Source organism: Festucalex cinctus, chromosome 1 (genome assembly GCF_051991245.1).
Source record: "Festucalex cinctus isolate MCC-2025b chromosome 1, RoL_Fcin_1.0, whole genome shotgun sequence".
In the NCBI taxonomy this organism is placed as follows: Eukaryota; Metazoa; Chordata; class Actinopteri; order Syngnathiformes; family Syngnathidae; genus Festucalex; species Festucalex cinctus.
The window spans coordinates 34,201,150-34,222,821 of record NC_135411.1 but is presented as its reverse complement, the minus strand read 5'-3'; the positions used below and the strand labels follow the sequence as shown (position 1 = coordinate 34,222,821).

The following is a 21,672-nucleotide window of genomic DNA, read 5'->3' as shown; positions in this document are numbered from 1 at the left end:
TGCAACAAGTAGTGGACATGACCCAGAATGCAATGTGTGCGTCACGAGAGGTAAATATAATGACATTACTCTACTCTTAACATGGAACTAGACAATATAATAATGACAACTGTTAATATTTGGAACCTTTCTAACAAACATTATTTACTTAATTAAGTGTAAATGTGTGTGATTCCCTCCCCGAGTAGTTCAAGTAGCGAATTAGCTACTGGGTGTTAGCCTACATGCTAAGCTGAACACACCACTGTTAGCTAACGGGGATTCAATGCAAGGCAATGCAGCTCCATTCATATAGTGCATTTAATACACAACATAATTCAATGTGTTTAGCTTATCATGGTGAAACGATCGGCGGAGTCTCTTCTCTTTTAACTTACCTTCGAAGCATGTGTCTCTCGCGTTGTGTCCGTGGGTGCGTGTGTGTGACAGGCTACTGTGATACATGGCATACACTATTGATTGGTTCTGGCTCTTGCACGGCTAACCAATCAAATGCTGCTATGGGCGTTACGTTGCTGGAGTTGGACTCCATAACAGACAGAGACGCTCTGGGCTGCATTCGAAGCGAAAAGACGGAGTTTTAAATGGATCGCTTATATCGGCCGTCAAATTAATAAAACAGGCCGATACCGATATGTACCAATATGTCAAATATCGGCCCCGATTATCGGCCCGGCCGATTATCGGTCTATCTCTAATAACAGCACCACAACAGATACAACAACACTCGCCTAGTGTAATTAATAGCGCCAACAATTGTATTTCTCTAATTTCACGAATGCTAAACACGTGAAAAGTGTTGAAAGAAATACGCAGTCTAGGTAAATCACACTCACGGAGGGGATGGAGTCGAGGTCTGTCAGGAGCACCGAACAAATTAAAGTGAGAAACGGTGAGCAGTAAAACCTTTGTATGTGAATGATAGAAGCCTCGAGTTGGGCAGTGTTTTGACGTAAATCAATCATTAAAACATATTTAAACGTGTGGAATTATAAACTGAAAATATAAAGCAATAAAAAGTATACAAAAGTATGTCTTTCAGAGAACTCAAGTGGAAGATGATGATTTTGAGTAGTATTTATGTCATTTTTATTATTATTATTCTGATTGCTGTAGTAATTGAAGGTGGTAGAACATACATCACCACTCCAAATTTAATGAATTATTATTATTATTATTATTATGATCCATCTATCCATTTTCTTGACCGCTTATTCCACACAAGGGTTGCGCGCGGGGGGTGCTGGAGCCTATTCCAGCTGGCTTCGGGCAGTAGGCGGGTACACCCTGGGGGATTCCGGGGGGGGGGGGGTGCTCGCTTTGCTGGACCGCGGTTGACGGCTTCTTTCTTTGGTGGTGGTCCTTATGCATGCCAGATCCATCGCACCAGCATCTACTGAAACTCAAACAGAAGTTGCCTCTCCCTCCCACAGCCCCTTGAATCAGTGGGTGCTGGTGTCTGTGGATCTCACTTTGCTTTATCTATCCTTCCCTCCTTCCTCTCTTTAGTTTTTCCTCTGGTCACTTGAGATCTCAATTTATTGGAAGTTTGAGGTTTCTGGGGTTGGCATAAGACTCCGGTTTTGTAACCACGCAGGAGGGGTCTTGTTGGTGCTGGACTTCACTTTGATGGATTGGATGTACTGGCTTCTATTGATCTCACTCTGCCTTATCGATCCTTCCCTCCTTCCTCTCTTTAGTTTTTCCTCTGGGCTCTTGAGATCTCGCTAAATTTGCTGGAATTTAGAGGCTTCCGGGGTTGGCGTAAGACTTTGATTTTGTAATCATGGGGAAGGCAGGAAGTGTTTGGTCGGTGCTGGATGTCACTTTGATTTACCTTTCTTTTCTCTTTATTTCTTTTTTTTTCTGACCTTTTCTCTGGTCTCCTGACCATTTAAATCTCACGACTCTGGCAAGATTCTGAAGTACCTGGTTAAGGCGAAGGGTAATGGGATATTTATAAGGTTTTAGGTGAATGAATGAGTATAAATTTATAAGTATTTGCACGCACGCACACGCACGCACGCAAACGCACGCAAACGCACACACGCAAACGCACGCACGCACGCAAACGCACGCACGCAAACGCACGCACACATACACACACACAAAAAAAGAAAAAAAAAAAAAAAAAAAAAAAAAAAAAAAAAAAAGAAAAGAGCAATGATGACAAGACGTTGAATCGGTAAGACTACCGAATGAACAATTCTGAGCTCTTAAAAAAAAAAAAAAAAAAAAAAAATAAAAAAAAAACACTCGCCTAGTGTAATTAATAGCGCCAACAATTGTATTTCTCTAATTTCACGAATGCTAAACACGTGAAAAGTGTTGAAAGAAATACGCAGTCTAGGTAAATCACACTCACGGAGGGGATGGAGTCGAGGTCTGTCAGGAGCACCGAACAAATTAAAGTGAGAAACGGTGAGCAGTAAAACCTTTGTATGTGAATGATAGAAGCCTAGAGTTGGGCAGTGTTCTGACGTAAATCAATCATTAAAACATATTTAAATGTGTGGAATTATAAACTGAAAATATAAAGCAATAAAAAGTATACAAAAGTATGTCTTTCAGAGAACTCAAGTGGAAGATGATGATTTTGAGTAGTATTTATGTCATTTTTATTATAATTATTATGATTGCTGTAGTAATTGAAGGTGGTAGAACATACATCACCACTCCAAATTTAATGAATTATTATTATTATTATTATTATGATCCATCTATCCATTTTCTTGACCGCTTATTCCACACAAGGGTCGCGCGCGGGGGGTGCTGGAGCCTATTCCAGCTGGCTTCGGGCAGTAGGCGGGTACACCCTGAACTGGTTGCCAGCCAATTGCAGGACTTCCAACTTCCGTGATTTTGCACATGAGTTTGGTTCCGGTCCGGGTTGCGAACGCACAACCGAGGGGGCACAAAGTCGGAACTTGGAAGCACAAGTATTTTGACGCAGCCCACACGTCTCAAACCGAACCGGAACCAAAGCTGATGTGCAAAAACAGTCCCGCCTCTTCTGTGGCATATACCCCATATGATATGCCATTATGGAATGAGCCGTTTGTGTGACACAAATATTCACACAAATTAATGAAAGAACCCTATATAGCTTGGACATAATTTGAATACCTTGTAAAAAAAAAAAAAAAAAAAATAATAATAATAATAATAATAATTAAAAAATCCAAATGATTTGATATAATTTTTTTAAGTAGTGAAAATAGTTACTTTGCCTGGTAACAAGTTACTTTTATGATGAAGTAATTCAATTACTAAATCAGTTACGGTTTTAAACAAGGAATGAGTAACTATTATTAATTACTTTTTTTAAGTCACGTTCTCAACACTGTTCGTCAGTGAGTGGACATGTCAATCATGTGCTGCCCCATCATTCCGAAGCTGGAATATTGCCGGGTCACCTTGGCCCCCCGCATTCCGTCCAAAGTGTTTTCCCAGCAGCGTTAAAGGGGGCTTAGCGAGCGTGTCGCTTTCAAGCTGACACAGCATGACTCCAACACATTGAAGGTGTCTTGCTGCATGCTCGTTGTGAATTAAACATTCGCGATATAGTGACTAAGTGAAGCCTAGCGGCCGCCGGGCCATCCGCCCTTTCAGAGTGATGGCCAGCAGAACACCTGTGCTCCCCCCCCACCCAACAGACACTCACACGCACGCACGCACACAACACCCCCTCTGAACGCCCAATCAGAGGCATAAGTCACTTTGAGCCAGAAGTCAATTAAAAAGTAATGTAAATGTAAATGAAGAAGAGTTAAAGAGGCGGAGCGGACAAAATAGTGTCCTTTTACACCTGGTGGCCACTTCATTAGGGACACTGTCTGATCACATAGCATAGATTCAGCCTTGATCAATGTAAAAATGTTTCATACACATGCAGGATATCACTTTTCGCACTTGTCATGCTTTCAAATGGAGTCATGTGGATTCCACTAATTAGTCAATCAGTATAAAAAGGAATTTCTATGCAGGATATCGCTTTTGTAGTACCTTTTTGCACCTAACAAGGGATTTCCAACCACTAGTGGAACAAAAAAAAATTGTGTGCTGCTTTTAAATAAGCCACCGTAGGTGTGGTGAAATTGTGTTGCTTTAGGCTACTGCATGCTGTTACTTGAGTGCTTTGAGTTGTTAATAATGTGGGACACATCTATTGAACACTTTATCCACACCTTAAGAAATGCTTTCGGTAAATGGGAATCGATTTGGGGAAATGAATATCCGAGGCAGATGTATGAAAACCAGGACAACATTTAGAACGCAGTTAAAAAAAAATGACGAGGACTGAATCTGCAGGGCTCTACACTAACTTTTGCACTGGTAGCACTGGTGCTACCAACCTTTTCAGTTGGTCGCACTGCACAGGTTTTGGTTGCACCCTTTATGTATAGTCTCAATTTGCATAGTGTACTTTCCAAAGACGTAAAGATTGATAACGACAAAAAAAAACAACACCAAAAAAAAACAAGTATTGTATAAGTCTGCAAAATATTTTACTGCAACAAGATTTGTCTGCAATAGAACAGGTCAATTATTTTTATTTTACTTTAAAAGAAACTGAAAAAAGCCTTTGCTTTTATGATCATTAGTGTGTTCAGTGCAGAGGGGCCAGCTCCTAGCCTGCCTAGCATCAGCCAAATCTGGCCATTCAACACGACTTTGGATGAGGTTGTCCGATGCAGTGTTTCCCAACCAGGAGTACAGTAAGCACATTGCAGGGGGTAGATGGAAACTCAGGTCACTGAAGAAATAAATTAAAACTGCTATGCTATGTTTTGTTTAATGCCTCTTTGTAGGGGACTACTGTAAAGGTATTTTGATGGTAAATGTTACAAGAATTGTACATATATATTAAAAAAAAAAAAAACAGCTGCTCTGTTCTTTATTTTGATTCATTGACATACTAACAACTAGAATGGAGGATGGAAGTCTAGTTTATAATTAGGTATTGTAAACAGAAGTGACTAGTTGGACCATTGACTGTAATTGAGCAAAAAAACAACAACAACAACAAAAAACAGTGATCTCACACGTATCAGCATTTATAGATTAATGGAAAGCCTACATTGTTGAGATATTTGCAATTATTAACGGTTAATACATTGATGTATTATATTACTCTCTGGTCTTCCAATGACCAGCCTTAAAAGTCTGCAGTTAGTTCAAAATGCAGCAGCTAGACTTTTGATGCGGACGAGAAAGTTCGATCATATTACCCCGATATTAGCCAACTAGAATTGGTTTCCGGTCCACCTGAGATGCGATTTTAAGGTCTTGTTACTTACATATAAAATATTGTATGGCTTGGCGCCTTCCTATCTCGTCGATTTAATAATACCGTACGTTCCGACAAGAAACCTTCGTTCGCAACACGCTGGTCTTTTGGTGATTCCAAGAGCTAAAAAGATGTCCGCGGGTTCAAGAGCGTTTTCGATCCGGGATCCAGTGCTCTGGAATGCCCAATATTCGGAGGTCAGAGCTGCTACCTCTGTTGAAACATTTAAATCACATCTTAATTAGGGGTGTGAATTGCCTAGTACCTGACGATTCGATTCGTATCACGATTCACAGGTCACGATTCGATTCGATACCGATTAATCCCGATACGAATTTATAAGTCGATTGTTGCGATTTTTTTTCATTCAAATTTAGAAAATACTAATCAGTAAGCTTGTAGAGTGTAAGATTTATATGAAAATGTATTATTTATTTATCTGAAATTTCAGTCTTATAGAGGTTGTAATCTGTTTCATGTTTGAACAGCAGTAAAATAAAATATTAAGGCTTAATGTTCCGTTCATATAACATTCTTCCATGCTCAAGGTGTGAATCCTAAAAAAAAAAAAAAAAAAAAAAAAAAAAAAAAAAAAATCGATTCTGAAAAAAAGGAAAAAACTTGTACGCACTCTGCATCCATCATGCAGGCAGTGCTGCAGTATGTCCAAATGTTTGGTCGTAAAAACAGGAAACGAGGTCCAGACCAGGCCAACTGTCACCTCCAAGTAAGAAACGTCAACACGTGCACGTCTTCATTCTTGAGGCACGAACGAATCGATTCGAGAATCGTGCGATGTAGTATCACGATATATCGCCGAATCGATTTTTTTTTTAACACCCCTAGTCTTAGTACACATTTTTATACTCTTGCATTTGGCTGAATGTTGTGACTGCCGCTGCTTTCTTTCCCTCCCTTCTCCGCGGCTTGGAGGGGGAGTTAGGTGTCAGTGACCGTTTGGATGCTGTTTTACGAAATCTACACTAGCTGATCGTGATGAGATCCGGGACCTTGAAGTTGCTGTCATGGAGATAACTACACCGATTGTCCAGGCTGGTTTTGGATGATGACCCACTTCCCTGACGACGTCTTCTTGCAGCGCTTCAACTTCCTCAATGGACTTTTGCACTATTCTAGTAATAATGTTTAGTATCATAAACTATGTCAATTGTTGCCCATTCGGCGTCCATTGCAGCCTGGTCATCCTGGGAGGGGGATTACCACATCTGCGGCCCCTTCTCAAGGTTTCTTATTTTTTTTCCCTGATAGTTTTTTTTTTTTTTTTTTTAGTTTTTCCTTGCCGTTTTGTGGTTTGATCAGGTGATGTCGTTACTATCTGTCAACTGTAGGCATGTGAAGCCCTTTGAGAATTTTGTGTGATTAAGGGCTATATAAATAAAATTGACTTGACTTGACTTGATGTACTTTTTTCTGCTGGAGTTTAAAATGTCCGACAGTATTTGAATGCAGCTTAAGTTCGACTTGCCGAACGCTGTCTGTAGCTCCCGTTAGCGGCTAGTTGCCACAAGTTCTGACTTCCGGGTTTCCACACATCAGTGCTGTTTCTGGCCACTGCTGGCCGTGTTCCAACACTTGCAACCCCCCAACCCTGCGGCCAAACCCCCCCCAATCGCATGCTCCCGCTCTTTGAAGTGCTTCAGACAACTGAGACAGACACACTACTACTCATAGCCATCAACGGGAACGCGTAACCGAGGGGCACAAAGTCGGAAGCGCAAGTATTGGGACGCGGCCCACACGTCACATACCGGAGCCGGAATCAAAGCAGATGTGCAAAAAAACCTGCAAGTCGGAAGTCCCGCCTCCTCCGTCGTGTATACCCCATTAGCAATTGAATATAATGTTGAGGTGGCGTCGTGTTGTTGTTGGAAGTCAGCAGTCACGTGAGGACGAGTCAAGCTGGCCGCCTTGAGCCGCAATGTTTCCACCCGCTGCGTGGCTCAATTTCAAAATACAACTAACAAGGCAATTACCTCGACGTCAATGTATTACTTGGAAGGCTTTTATTTTGAAGTTGTCCTCCGCAGCGCAATCCGCGGGCTACGTATGTACGACATGAGTGTCGAACCGTGGCGTTTGATACATGAGCCGTGCACAACACATTTAAACATGCACTCGCGCCGTGCGACTGGATTCATTTTTCACCAGCATAGGCTGTACAGTTGGCCACATTTGTGGGTGAAATGGTCGCAGTCTCGAGCTCTGATATGAAAACAGGGGATACGAAAACCAAGTTCTTATTGTATATATATAAAAAAAATGTGCTGATATGTTAAAACAAAGTTAAAGGAAAAATTTGACGTGATGAATGTGCCATATTGTCTTTAGTGAAACAATCATTCATACTTTTTTGCATAAGTATTTTGAAAAAAAAGTAAGTAATTTTGAAAAAAAGTTCATGATTATCACGATTATCACCATTAACACTTTAACTCAGGCTTGATCTCTGCTGAGGAATGTGTTGTAAACGTGCGGTCTGTTTGTTAGCAACTAGCAAGCTAAGATAGCGCAAAGACTTCGATATACAGCAAGATGAGTATATCCGGACACAAACGATTTAATGAATGACAATTTACACCATGAAAGTAGTGATCGACGTACTGTTTCAACCAAAAACAACATACCTTAAGCTTCCACTTCCTCTTTGGCCTCCAACAAACTCCATTTCTGTAGCTAGCGGCTCTAAACGACTGGTTTCAATGAGTCGCAGTAATGTAATGTCCTACTCAGGATGTTTTTTTGTAGCACTTGACATATTTCCCACTTTTTAACGAAAACACTCGATGAAAATCAAGCTTTTTACATTCATTTGTTATGGGAGGCTTGCCCTCCGGGAGGCGGAGCAGGAGCTAAGCAGTGACGTCAGTTGGAAGGGTCTACACACGCCATTCTGATTAATATTGCATTTATGCAGTACGACTAAAGCAGACACATTTTCATCCATCTCAGGGGGCAGCCATTTTGCAACTTGCTGTCAACTGAAAGTGACATCACACTTGCTCTGGGCTCAGGTAACGACCAATCATGGCTCAGCTCTTTCCTGAGTTTGGTCGTGTGACATTCACAAGCTGTGTTGTGACTGGTCATTATGTGAGCTGTGAGCAACTGTGTTATTTTAATTCATCAGTAACTGGCAAAATGGCTGCCCCCCTGAGATGGATGAAAATGGGTGCATTTTTATGCTTTATTCATATTCCACAAACACAATATTTTTCAGAATACTGTCTTTAAACTGGTGGGACTGCCTAGAAGATATAATTGCAATGAATATGTTTGAGTTGACTTCCCCTGAATGTTAGATGATGTCACTATACTAATCTGAAAAAATTATTTGCATTATCATTAGATTTGGACTGTTTCATTTTCTTTACATGTTTTCAACTTCTAAGTATATTGAATTTGTTTGATCATGTATCTTACACCCAAGGTTAGGGAGCCTCCCTCTTGCTGCTATTTTTCTGTATGCTGAAAAAGTTTGGCAATCTGTGCCTTCAACAATCCCGAATGCATTCAAAACGAAAAACGGGTAATTCCACTAATGAAGATTCTCCTCGTGTGGGATGCGGAGCACCGCTTTTCCCTCCGCTCACACTTTTCCTTATCTTTGCAAAACGCCTCAAAGTTAAGTTTGAAAAGATTCCGCCGGCGTGCGCGCTTGTTCCTGAAAAGTGCCGAGCTCAGCACAGGCGCAGGCGCGGCTGATAAGCTCATTGGCCGAGATAACAAAAGTCTTTGCACAAAGACGAACAAGGCTGCCACGAAAGATGAACACGTTCTGCCGACGAGCGTTTAGCGTTAAAACTCCCGGCATGCACTTCTCGTCCTCTCATTGGCCGCCACCCAACGGAGAAGTGCCACGTCGTCCGGTGAGCAAGCGACTTTGCAGACTCGCTCAGAGGGTATCTCGCCTTTTTTGTCTTTCCCCATTTAAAAAAGCGCAGATAAGAGTCATGCCGTCAAAGTCACCTTCCTCCATCTTTGCCAATTATCGTACCTTCGCTGAGGTGCAAAAAACTGCAGCCAAAGCCCAAAGATGGCGATGCAAAAAGTTGACGGTGCGGCTTTACAGCTGTGGATTACAAGTTGGTGACATTGAGTTGTATGCTGTAAGGGTTCTTTTATGCTTTCACGTGACGAAGAGTCAAACATCAGCAGAGAAAACCACAGCATATAAGAATTAGCATTAGCAATCAACGCTGTACTGTCTGGCTCCACGATTTTGGTAGATCACACTGCCATTGAAACCCCCCAAAAAGGATACTGAAAACCCTAAAACTTTGACAGGAAACAAAAAAAGAACAAAGTGCAAACCAGGATGAAAGAATGTGTAAAAGGCAGAGAATGTCCAAAGTTTGGGAATCATTTCACAATGTTTTGGTATTCGGATATCCTACTAAAAATTATATCATGTAGTCGAGTATTAAAATATACATGCTTGGTTGAAGAATAATTATGAATACGCGAGAAAATAACACATTTCACTTAATAATGAACAACCTATCGGTTTTCATTTTTCAATAATCAACTTTTTTCTCTCCTAAATTTAAACTGTGCAATAACAGCATACTGTATTTTCTTCACGAAACATGTGAGACTGAGCTATGGGACCAAGTGACGTCAGAACGACAAGAGCGGTTGTGCCGGCTAAAACAGCACATTTGCTGGCAATATCAAAGTGTGCAGTCATTTTCCCCTCTTAAATTGCCTTTAAAAAGAAATCCGAGGGATCCTGCCACCCTACAGTTAGGCCCAAAAGTAGTTGGACAGTGACACAAGTTTGTTATTTTAGCTGTTGACAAAAACATATCCAGGATACAATCATATAATCAATATAGAATTAAAGTGCAGACTCTCTGCTTTAATTTCTGAGTATTGACATCCAGTTTGGGGAAGGGGTTTAGGAATTATCCATCCATTTTCTTGACCGCTTATTCCTCACAAGGGTCGCAGGGGGTGCTGGAGCCTATCTCAACTGGCTTTGGGCAGTAGGCAGGGTACGCCCTGGACTGGTTACCAGCCAATCGCAGGGCACACAGACCGAACAACCATCCATACACACCTTGGGACCATTTGGAGCCCCCAATTCACCTGCCATGCATGTCTTTGGAATGTGGGAGGAGACCGGAGTGCCCGGAGAAGACCCACGCAGGCACAAGGTGAACATGTGAACTCCACCCAGGAAGGCCGGAGCCTGGACTCGAACCTGAGTCCTCAGAACTGGGAGGCAGACGTGCTAACCACTCTTCCACCGTGTCGGTTTAGGAATTACTGCTCTTTAAAATGTAGCTGTCTCTTTTTCAGGAGACCAAAAGTCATTGGACAGTTGACTCAGAAGGCTTCAAAAAATAAAAACATGGGCCCTTCCCTCATGAATCTGTCATCAAATACACAGTTTAAAAGGTCTGGAGTTGATGCTAGGTGTGGCGTTTGCATTTAGATGCTGTTGCTGTGAACACACAACATACTGTCAAAGGAGCACTCAATAGGGGTGAAACAGCCCATCCTGAGGCTGACCAAAAAAAGAACAAAACCATCAAAAAGAGAGCAGAAATGTTAAGAGTGGCCAAATCAACAGTTTGGTACATTGTGAGAAAAACAAAATGCACTGGTGAGCTTGTGAACTCAAAAAGGCCTGCACATCCATGGAAGACAACAGTGGTGGATGATCACAGAATCCTTTCCATGGTGAAGAAAAAACCCTTCACAACATCCACTCAAGTGAAGAACACTCTCCAAGAAGTAGGTGTATCAGTATGTAAGGCTACCATAAAGAGAAGACATCAAGAGAGTAAATACAAAGGATTCACCACATGGCGTAAACCATTAATCAGCCTCAAAGATAAAAAGGCCAGAATTGACTTTGCCAAAAAAACACCTGACAAAGTCAGTCCAGGTCTGGAACAGCATTCTTTGGACAGATGAGACTAAGATCAACCTGTACTAGAATGATTAGAAGAAGAAAGTTTGGAGAAGAATTGGAACAGCTCATGATCCAAAGCACACCACATCTTCTGTAAACACGGTGTTGTTAGTGTGATGGCATATTCCATTGTACGGTAGTTGTTTCCGTTTAAAAAAGGCAAACAACTTCAGGCGGAAGTATCAGCTAGCTGGCTGCAGTGCGTCGGTTAGCGTTCTACAGGGCGCCGCGCAGTGATACGAACGAACAAACAGGAAAGTAGTGGCTGGCGGTAATGGCGTCTGACTTTATTCAGGAAAGAGTATTGTGGTGGAAATGTATCACGCTTTTGAGAACAAAAAGTTTTTAGAAGAAAAACGCTTTATTTCCGAGACCCCAGCCAGCTTGCTGGACTATTTTCCTCTCGTCCAACGCCGAACCAGAACGCGTGTCACAGAACGCTGTCAGGGGTAAGTCAGTGCTGATCGCACACACGGGAGGTGAGGATGAAATTGAGATTCATGTTAAAAAAGCTGAACGATCCCTTTAATTTGTTGGAATTTAGAAGTTTATGGGGTTGACGTAAGACTGGTTTTGTCACCATGTGGATGGCAGGAGGTGTTTGGTTGGTGCTGGATTTCACTTTGATTTATCTTTCTTTTCTTTGACCTTTCCTCTGGTCTCCTGACCTTCTGAACCTCACGACTCTGGCGAGACTCTGAAGTATCCGGTTAAGGTGAAGGGTAATGGGATTTTTATTAGGTTTTAGGTGACTTAATGAGTATAAATTTACACGTATTTACACACATGCGCTTGATAAGATGTTGAATCGGTAAAACTACCAAATGAACTATTCTGAGCTCTCTCTTTAAAAAAGAAGAAAAAATATATATATATATATATATATATTAATTGGTCTTTTTTTTTAAAAGAATTTTTTTTATTGGTCTTCTCACCACATTAGTGGCATGATACAATCATGCATAGAATTGCCCCAGCTAGCTTGACTGTCTTCCCAACCAAGCACACAAAATAAACCCGGGGCAGAAAGAGAATCCTCAAGCATTATTTTGAATCAAGGCACTTGAATTACTAGAGGAGCCATTTCACCCTTCCTGCATGTAAACAGTAACGTCAGCTTTGAGGGCTAATTCAGCCTTCCATTGATAGTTAAAATAAATTGTAATACCTCCATAGGTGGTCAAGGATAGACACACTTTCAATTGAACAAACAGTGAAAAAATAGAAATGGAATATAAGCACATTCATACGCGAGCTGCACGGCTGCAACTGACTCTAATGCACATTAGCTACGGCCGATCGCTAACCTGAGCTCACAACAGCTAGTTCACATTCTCTGACTGCATGTCACTCACCAGGCCAGTGCCACTTTTTAAAGCCCCACACATTTAAAGTACGTCACAGATACTACACTAAGGAACATGAAGATGGCCACTCCAAGTAGACAAACAATGCCTGCATAGAATGGATGACCGGTATAGAATAATCAATACTGAAACATAAATGATACACTGCTGAAGACATCAATAACCGAAGTCATGTTTCCACTTTGTGGCCGCACCCACTCCAATTCTATGACTAGTCTACTGTTTGGAATTAGCAGAATCAAACATATCTTACAGTTACCTAAACACTGCTGATGCTACACCAGTGCTTGCCAATGCCACTATACCAACATCACCCCGCCACAAAAAAAAAAAAAAAAAAGACAAGCTCTTCATCCTTCCGAGGAAGGACTAATTTGTGGTTATAGATCTCCGGTGTAGCAGCAGTAGGAGGAGGAGAGGTGGTGTGAGCAAGGGTCAAAGAGGTGTGTGTGTGTGTGTGTGTGTGTGTTAGGGGGACACATCCAGTATGCGCTGTGGCGCTTCGCTGCGGTTCTTTTTTCCCCCCTCTTCTTCTTCTTGCTAATCTTTAATGTAGGAAGAAAACGCCAATGGTTGCAGGGTGACTGCGTCAAAGCACACCCCCTCCAACTCCGTCCACCCCGACCACCCCCTGCCCACCCCCTCATCACAATTGTAGCCATTGTCAATTCAGTGAGTGTCCCACGTGTCATCTGCTCTTCCTGCTGCAGGGCCGAGCAGCAATGGATGCTGGGAAACAAAAGACAGACGAGAAAGGGGTGTTTAAAGAAAAATGGGGAGAAAGGTGGAGCTAATGTTAATGCAGGTGTGTGTGTGCGTGTGTTGAGTCCTCACTGCCTCTCTTGACTACATATCCCAGCATCCTTTGCACCTTACCAGTCATACTGTCCACACAAATAGCAAAGACAAGAGACACATGCAGAGCACATAAAGTTAATGAGCAGAGTAGTGGGTGTGCGACCTTGCGGCATGTGACAGGTGAGTGAAGGCGTGTTTGCGGTGTCACAAAAACGTGCCGTCCCGCTCGACTAACGACTAATTACCAATTATGCAGTCACAGTTAACCACTAGAGCGACATAACGCCAGAAAAGATGACTTGGTGACGATGTCATCACCAGGGAATTATGGGGAAAGAGACGTAAACCATATTTTTTTTTAATGTTGGACACGACACGTTTAGCTTTGATTGTAAAAGTGGACAAAAGTATTGGGACACCTACAGGAAGTGAAAAGTGAAGAAAATGGAGAATGTGGACAAAATTATTGGAACACTTGAGAGAAGAGTTTGGAATGAAAGCAAGTGAAATTAGGATAAATGTGGAGTTTGGACAAAAGTATTGGGACACATCCATTTAGTGAAAGAGGTAAATAAAAAATATGGAGTTTTGGACAAAAGTATTAAAACACATGCACAAAGTGAAAAGTGAAGAAAATGTAGACTGAAAAAAAAAAGGATTGGAACACTTAAAAGGCAGAGAAAGTGAAGGAAAACAATGAGTATGCCCAAAAGTATTGGGACACCTACAAGGAGTGCAACATGTGCAAAATGTGGAACGTGGACAAAAGTATTGAGACACGTTAATTAAAACACTTGGACAAAAGTATTGGGGCAGCTACAGGAAGTTGCAAGTGCAAGAAAATATGACATTTCAACAAAAATATTAAGACATGTACAAGAAGTAAAACAGTGAAGAAAATGTTGACTGAATAAAAAGAGTGAAGACACATAGGAAGAGAAATCTGGATTTTGGACATAAGCATTGGGAAACTCGATGAATAATATGTAGAATATAGACAAAAGCATTCGGACACTTAAGTAAGAGCTCTGACAAGTGTATTGGGACATCTATAGGAAGCAACATGTTAAGAAAATGTTAAATGTGTATGAAAGTATTGGGACCAAAAGTGAAAAATTAAGAACATGTGAACTAATGTCAAAAGAATTGGGACACCAACAACTAAGGTGTGGAAAGGGCTTGTCCCAATACTTTTGTATACTGCTTGTGTCATCCTAGTGATGATGATGATGATGATGATGATGATGATGATGATGATGTAACCTCTATGACACATGAGAGGCACACACTCCACACAAGCGCCAGGTGGGAGAAAATGTCACAACACCACGGTCACACGCGCACGCGCACGCACACACATTTCCAGGTGAAAAATGCTCCCTGTTGCCGCCTCACGCTGCTGTTGCTGCTGCGATCATGAGCGCCTCGTCGTCCTGGAAAGCGATCTGAGCGAGCCACACTGCTCCTCATTAAAAATTCATCCTTTCCCCCAGCACCACTACACTGGCATGGTGTGCACACACACAAGCACCGCACACACACACACACACAAAGGGAGGGAGTTAACACACACTGGACTGGAAATTACATCATCTTGCTCGCAACACCTTCCTCTCGCGTACAAATTCCCGGATTGGCCCAGATTCCGTCTCTTGTCGGAGGGCTAGTCTTTCCCAGAATGACGTGACTTCCCGTATGAACGCTAGCCATCTTCCTGCATGAAACGCTCTCACTGTGACAGCAAAGAGAATTACACGTGTATTTAAGCAAACCTTCCTAACCTTGTCTGTTCAGCATTATGAAACTAGCATTGCTGTTGTGGTAATTATGAACGTTTAAACAACCCGTTTGAATACAAAGGGTAGTAATAAATGCTGACGGAGAATTTAAAAAATACTCATATATTCTTTATCATCTGCAAAGAACGACTAACGTTGCTGCAACTTACTGAGCAGTTGTGACCGTCTTTGTGTATACAGTGGAATTATCATTATGCACTAACTGTCTAATACTTGAGATTCTAAACAGCTTGTCTCTCAGACGAGCTGTATCAGTTCAACATACTTCCAATTACTGTATTTGAAAGGTTTATTCATCAGTACATGTAAATCAATAAATGTGTTTTCCAGTTTTGTGTGGTTTCACACTGTGCTGTCATGTGTTTATCATGCAGTGAAGGCTTTTTGTGAGCAAACGTTGGCGTGCTGATAAAAGGCGGCGAGTTCAAGTGTCCTGGAGGGTCTCTTCTCCATCGCGATCCGCCGCTCTCTGATTACACAATACACAAAGCTGAACTGAGCGCTCGCCACAATGGACGCGTAATTACCGGCGAGCTCGTCTCCAATTGCGCTCGGCGGAGTTCCACTTCAGCGGAGGAAACCCGGCAATCTCATGGAAAAACCAGAGATGTTTTGCACTGGAAGAAAAGATCCTTTATAAAAGTTGTAATAAAACATGTTCTCACTGGCTGTTTAGTCTGTCTTTGAAGGACCACCGGAAATGGCCCAAATCCCCTTAAAATGTCTCTTCAAACCAATGTGGCAGACTCCATGTGTCTGTTTGGACATGGCTTCTTTAGAATTTATGTTGGTGTACTCATGCTTGACACGTCTACCAAATTTCATGTCACTAAGGGAAAATGACTTTGGAGATTCATTTTCAAACAATTCTGCGGGGCAAATGGGGACGCTCCTGTCCATTTAAAAAACAAAATGGCAGATCCTGTGTCTTTTTGGGCACTTTGACCCTAAAAGGACAAGGACTTCCTGTGTCTTTTCATGCAAAACCACATGAGTTTTTTTCTGTTGTTTGACACGATGCGAGGAGGTAGGACTCAGACGCAGAGTGTAAGTTGGCCAACAAGGCTGCAGCTTTAATCCAATGAACCAAAAAACACCTCTCAAGGAGGGAAAAAAGGCAGAACAAAAAGAGCTCCAAACTGGAGAATAAACAAGGGCACTCAAAAACAGGGACAACTAAAGGCGCTCCGCTAGGGAGGAAAACAAGGGGCAAACTAAGGGCGCAAGACAAAGCAAGGCAAGACATCGAACAAGGACTGTGGAACAAGGACTGTGAGGACGCTTCCATGCACTGAGATGTGACACTTCGGCAACGGAGGGGAGAATGCAGGTGGCTTTTATGTCCGGGTTGATTGGGAGCAGGTGGAAACAATCATGGGCGTGGACCGGTGATTACTGTGCAGGAGGAAAGGCAAGTGACCTGAGGTGAGAGGGTGGTTAATGACTTCAAAATAAAACAGGAACCTGACTGTGAAATAAAAGCATGACCCGCCACTCTGGTGGCGGCGTGACATTGTTGTTGTGGATCTAGTCATGAAAAATGAAACATTCTTTGTCATTTTTCTCATCACGTCTTGAAGACTTTTTTTGTGTGGGTCTACTCATGATAGGCATGTCTACTACATTTCAAGTTGTCTCAGAGAAACATTTGCAAAAACTTCACGCCTCTGTTCAACCCTCATAGTACCTTCAAGGGGAGGGAGCGCCCCACCACACAGCCAAAAGTGTGCGAGAGGAGAGTGCGGTGGAATTGGGAGGGGGGGGGGGGGGGTGGGGGGGGGGGGGTGGAGGTGTAACAGATGGAGGCGAGAGTAAGGTCGACTCATTCACTAACTCTGAGGATGAAGGTGATACGCTCCAGATGGCTCAGGAGCTCTTTGTACTGTACTGTTATTGGACTTCCAAATAGTTTAGTTTAGCTTATCATCAACATGAACGAGCTCACAATACCAGTTGATCACAACACAAATAACATCACCATACAGCCATTAAGCGATCCAAAGATCTTCAGAAGTGTGAGATATATCACCACAAAGATAAGCTTTGGACAAAAACGGTCATTTCGTAGTTCATGGACCACTAAAAAGCACTACCGCTTCAGTAGGGTCTTCCTATGGCCCCGACATATTATCAAAAAAGTCGCATTTTCACCCAAAGTTCCAGGAATCTCAAGTTATTGGTGTTTCCTCGTTACAGTAACTTGAAGGTTCAAAGCAGATCGTCGTACCCCACCCTACTGTTGCTAGTTAGTTAGTTAGTTAGTTAGTCAGTCAGTTGCGATTCTAGCTGCTAGTCACAAGTTTCATTCTACTCACTAGTAAAGCTACACCAGTAGCTCTGCTACTCATTCATCACTATACTACTTGTTACACTGGTGTGTACTCACTATGCTGGTCAGTGGTCACGAGTCCCTAGTAGCTATTCTAGTTGCTACAATAGTATTTTGTCATTATGATAATCGTTATGCTAATCAACGGTGGCTATGCTATAGTCATTATGATAATTTGCTACACTTGTGGTTAATCACTATGCTAATCATTAGTTGCTAAGCTAATCATTAGTTGCTAAGGATAGTTTCTATGCTAATTGCAACACTAGTCTAGTTGCTATACCAGTGGCTTGTCATTATGCTAATTGTAATGCTAGTCATTTTGATAGTCACTAGTACACTATATAATAGTCATCTCACTAGTCAGTTAAGTTGCTACACTAGTGGTTTGTTACTATGCCTAATCGCTACGCGTGTCTCTGACACAGTGTTTCTCACTTATTTTTCATTACGCACCTCCTGGAGAAATAAAACATTTCACGCCCTCTAACCCCAACTCGCTGCATAGACTATTAATACCATAGTAACATTTGTTTATAAAATTGTTGCAAGTACACCTCTGCAGAGGAGCTAATACTCCCTGCGCACTCTCTGACACCACTGTAGTGGAAGTGCAATTACACTATATTCTAGTTTAAAAAAAAATAATAAAAATCTCCTTGAGGTCCCCCCGCCCTCCTAATTAAGAATGATTGCCGTCTAGCAGCTATGCTAGTTGCTAGTGCTAGTCACTACGTTAGTTGATATAGCGGCCAGTCGCTGTTGGTCTGTGGCCGGCGGCGTTTTACTGTGCGCTCATACAGCAGCATTGTGTCCCTATTGATTTTTTTTCTGTGCACACAACAACACAACTGGTGGGAATCAAACATGCAGCCTCGGGTCACAGGACTACACCACTCACACTTCTGAGAAAAAGTCTGTCAAGAATAAGATTGATTTTGACTGGAGTCCAACACAAGCAGGGCCATCTTTTAGCCCCAGAACTAAATTTCAACAATAGTCACGTCGGCCAAAACAGAAAGCTACCTCAGATCCTAAATCCTGCAGTCAAATGTGCTTTATAGCCAGATTTCTCACCGCCAAAGTTCCCTGAATCTAAAAAAAATGTTAGTTCCTTAGCATGAAGTACAAAAAGATTAACAGAGAAACGACATATTTTCAGATGAATGCTGGTCTAAACTGAGGTTAAGTTCCAATTTTGACATATAGAGGTCAATCCTTTATGGCATTCAGCACTTTTCCGGATTCATCAGTGCAACACTGGGCCAACTACCATTTCCAAGATGGCCTTCTCCACAAAAGTAAGTACAATGGACTGGAAATTCACTTATTATTTTTAGCAAACCTATACTGCATTATTAATGGAAACCCCTGATTTTTATGTACTTAGTTATTCATTTTGCCCAAACGTATTTCTGTTTTGACTCCCTCTTGACCCCCCAGTAATGTTTTTAATCCCCTGTGAACTGTGGGGTTCTACTGTAATGTTTCAACTTGAGTGCCAGTAAATCTGCATGTTTAATAAGTGCATGTATCATCTTTGTGAAACATTGATAGATTTGATGGATGGTTGGACCACTAACAGTACTACTACAGCACTATATTTTTCTTTGGAACCCAGAGTTCGAAGCAAACATGGTGAAGCTGCATTTAGCTATTATGCTGCACATAGATGGAATAGGCTGCCAACAGAAGTGAAGTCAGCCCCGAGTGAAAATGCTTTCAAATCCAGGTTAAAAACTTTGCTTTTTTCTTATACCTTTGATTAGGGACTTTTAAACAGCTTTAATTAAGTGTTGTTGTTTTTGTTGTTTTTTCCTCTGAATGTTAACTACTGTTTTTTGATGCTTATGTGTTGTCTTTCCTTGTGTAAAGCACATTGAGTTGCCTTGTGTATGAAATGTGCTATACAAATAAACTTGCCTTTCCTTGCCTTTCTTTCGGACAACCTAGATGATAGTGATCGTGACCCAACAAAGAAACTGAAGATGACAGTACACCTGAAACTGGCAATATCATCCAAGTAATTGCAGCCATACCAAACTTTTAATCACTAAATGACAAGTCGGTGTTAGCCCACTTAAGTTGTCAGCGGCTACCCACCCCTATAAATTCAACAAAAATTCAGTGTTCCATCTAAAGTTCTGGCATGTTCGGAAGGGTTTTTTCAACAATATTATATTCCCCTCTAAAGGTTTCTCCTTATTACGCCTACTTGGGTAACCATAGCCAGGCCGGGTTCATACCTTCCAGGCAGCAAGTCCTCCAGAGCCCCGAGTGCGTCATGACCTCCTCGTTCTTCTTGCTAGTCTCGTTGTCATTTCCGCTTTTGCTCCTGCAGACCCCTCGCGAGTAGAGCCAGTAGTCGGTGCCCACCGCGATGGTCATGAGGCTGAAGGCCGCGAAGGCGCCCACCGTGGTCAGCAGCATCTGCACTCCGCGGTCGAACAGGCCCATGTTTCCGCATTCCATGAAAGGGGGACCCCCTTTCCGCTTGATATACAGGAAGTAAATATTTGACGGCGTGCGGGACCTCAGCCAGGCGGAAAACGAGGAGGACAGGGACGAGGGACGAGGAGGAGGAGGAAGAGGACGACGATGAGGCGCCAGGAGCCTTATGGTTGCGTTTGGATGGGGACCAGCCAGCAGAGAAAAAAACACGACGAGCAGGACGGGGAAAAGATGGAAATTCTCTCTCTTGTCTTTTCCGGCCTTTCTCGAAATCACACAAGAAGCTGAGCTTGTGCAGCCAACCTGTTTGTCTGCTTACACGCACGTCAAACCCCGCCAATAAATCACAATTGAAATGCTGCACCCTCCAAGCCCACGCAACGTACAAAACAGCCCAATCGAAGCAAAAATGCATTCATTGGATAAGGAAAAAAAAAACATTTGATTCGAAAATTCTAAGTCCTCTCATGGGCGAATGTAAAAGGAAAAAGAAAAGCTCAATCAATTGCAAAAACGCATTAATTGCATAGGACAAACAACTAAATAATAATCGCGGAGAAAGAGAGAGAGAAAAAAATTAATTTCAATCACGCGATTTTCCTTTTTCCTAAAATTCTGGTCCTCCGTTTCCATATGGAGCCCTAGCGCCGGGTGGAGGCTTCTTTCCGCCGGGAGTGGGGATCTGCGGTCACCACGCGGGGATCCGAAGGCAGCAGGGGGGCGTCCGGCCAGCTAAGCCGACCATCACTCGACATGCGGCTGGGGAATGGAGAGCGACGACTCGGCGAGACGAGCGCTGCTTCCCCTTGATCCTGCTCCGGCCGGATGATCTGAAAAACCACCCAGGACGGGCCGCTTGGCGTCAAAAGCCCCCTGGTGCGTGCTGGGGATGCGCATGGATGCCCCTTCTACTTCCTCCTCCTCCTTTTCAGCTTCTTCTTGCTTTAAAGATGTCACGACGGAGAACACATAGAGGCTCGTCGGTGTGCAGCCTGAGCGCCTCCGCCGTTTTAAAGAGGCCCACGGTGGTCGTGCGTGCGTGAGCGTGCGTGAGCGTGCGTGTGTGCGCGCTGCAGCAGCAATGGTGGCTCCGCGAAGATGTTACGCCAACATTTTTAATTGGTTTTGAGCGAGTGGAGAGGGGGAGTCGGCCTCTGTCTCAGTCTCTTCACATCCCACCTCCCACGGTTGAGATTGCGCATAATAATCTGACTGTACTATTTAACATTTTGTTGCAGGTTCGAGGAGACTTCCGGGTCTTCAACTGCCAATGAGAAGCGAGCTGTGGAAAAGAAGAGCAAACAGATTTTGGTGATGTTGGGTGAGATTTATTTTTATTTTTTTTAAGAAAGTGTTGGAGAGGGGAAGGCAATTTTCAGCATGGTGCTGAAAGGACAGCGATGTCTTAAACTGGACTCTGGCGTCATCTCGTGGACAAACATACTCATTACAAGCACAGAAGATTCATTTTTAAAACCCGTTTTCAAGGCTTGTATATTATTGGATTTATTATAAAAATCAATCCATTTAAAATAATTACCTTTCTCATTGTCATGTCTGGGTTAAGTTCGGGTTCATGACCGTGAGGTCAAGTGTCAGGTACTGATGTAAGTGTCTGTTTACAAAACGTGATGTTTTGTGATGTCAACCTTTAATCCTTTAGGTGATGTCTGGATCTATGTGATGTCGTTCTATAG

At 42.6% G+C, this 21,672-nt stretch overlaps 1 protein-coding gene across 1 annotated transcript in view; it reads right to left on the bottom strand.

Annotated features, from left to right (window-relative positions):
• Positions 1-21,240, bottom strand: part of cacng2a (calcium channel, voltage-dependent, gamma subunit 2a) — a 45,071-nt gene extending 23,831 nt beyond the window's left edge. The window contains exon 1 of the mRNA XM_077531498.1: positions 19,771-21,240. Coding sequence (XP_077387624.1) covers positions 19,771-19,996 — 226 coding nt within the window. The 5' untranslated portion in view covers positions 19,997-21,240. The remainder of the gene's footprint in view (positions 1-19,770) is intronic.
• Between the last annotated feature and the right edge of the window lie 432 nt (positions 21,241-21,672).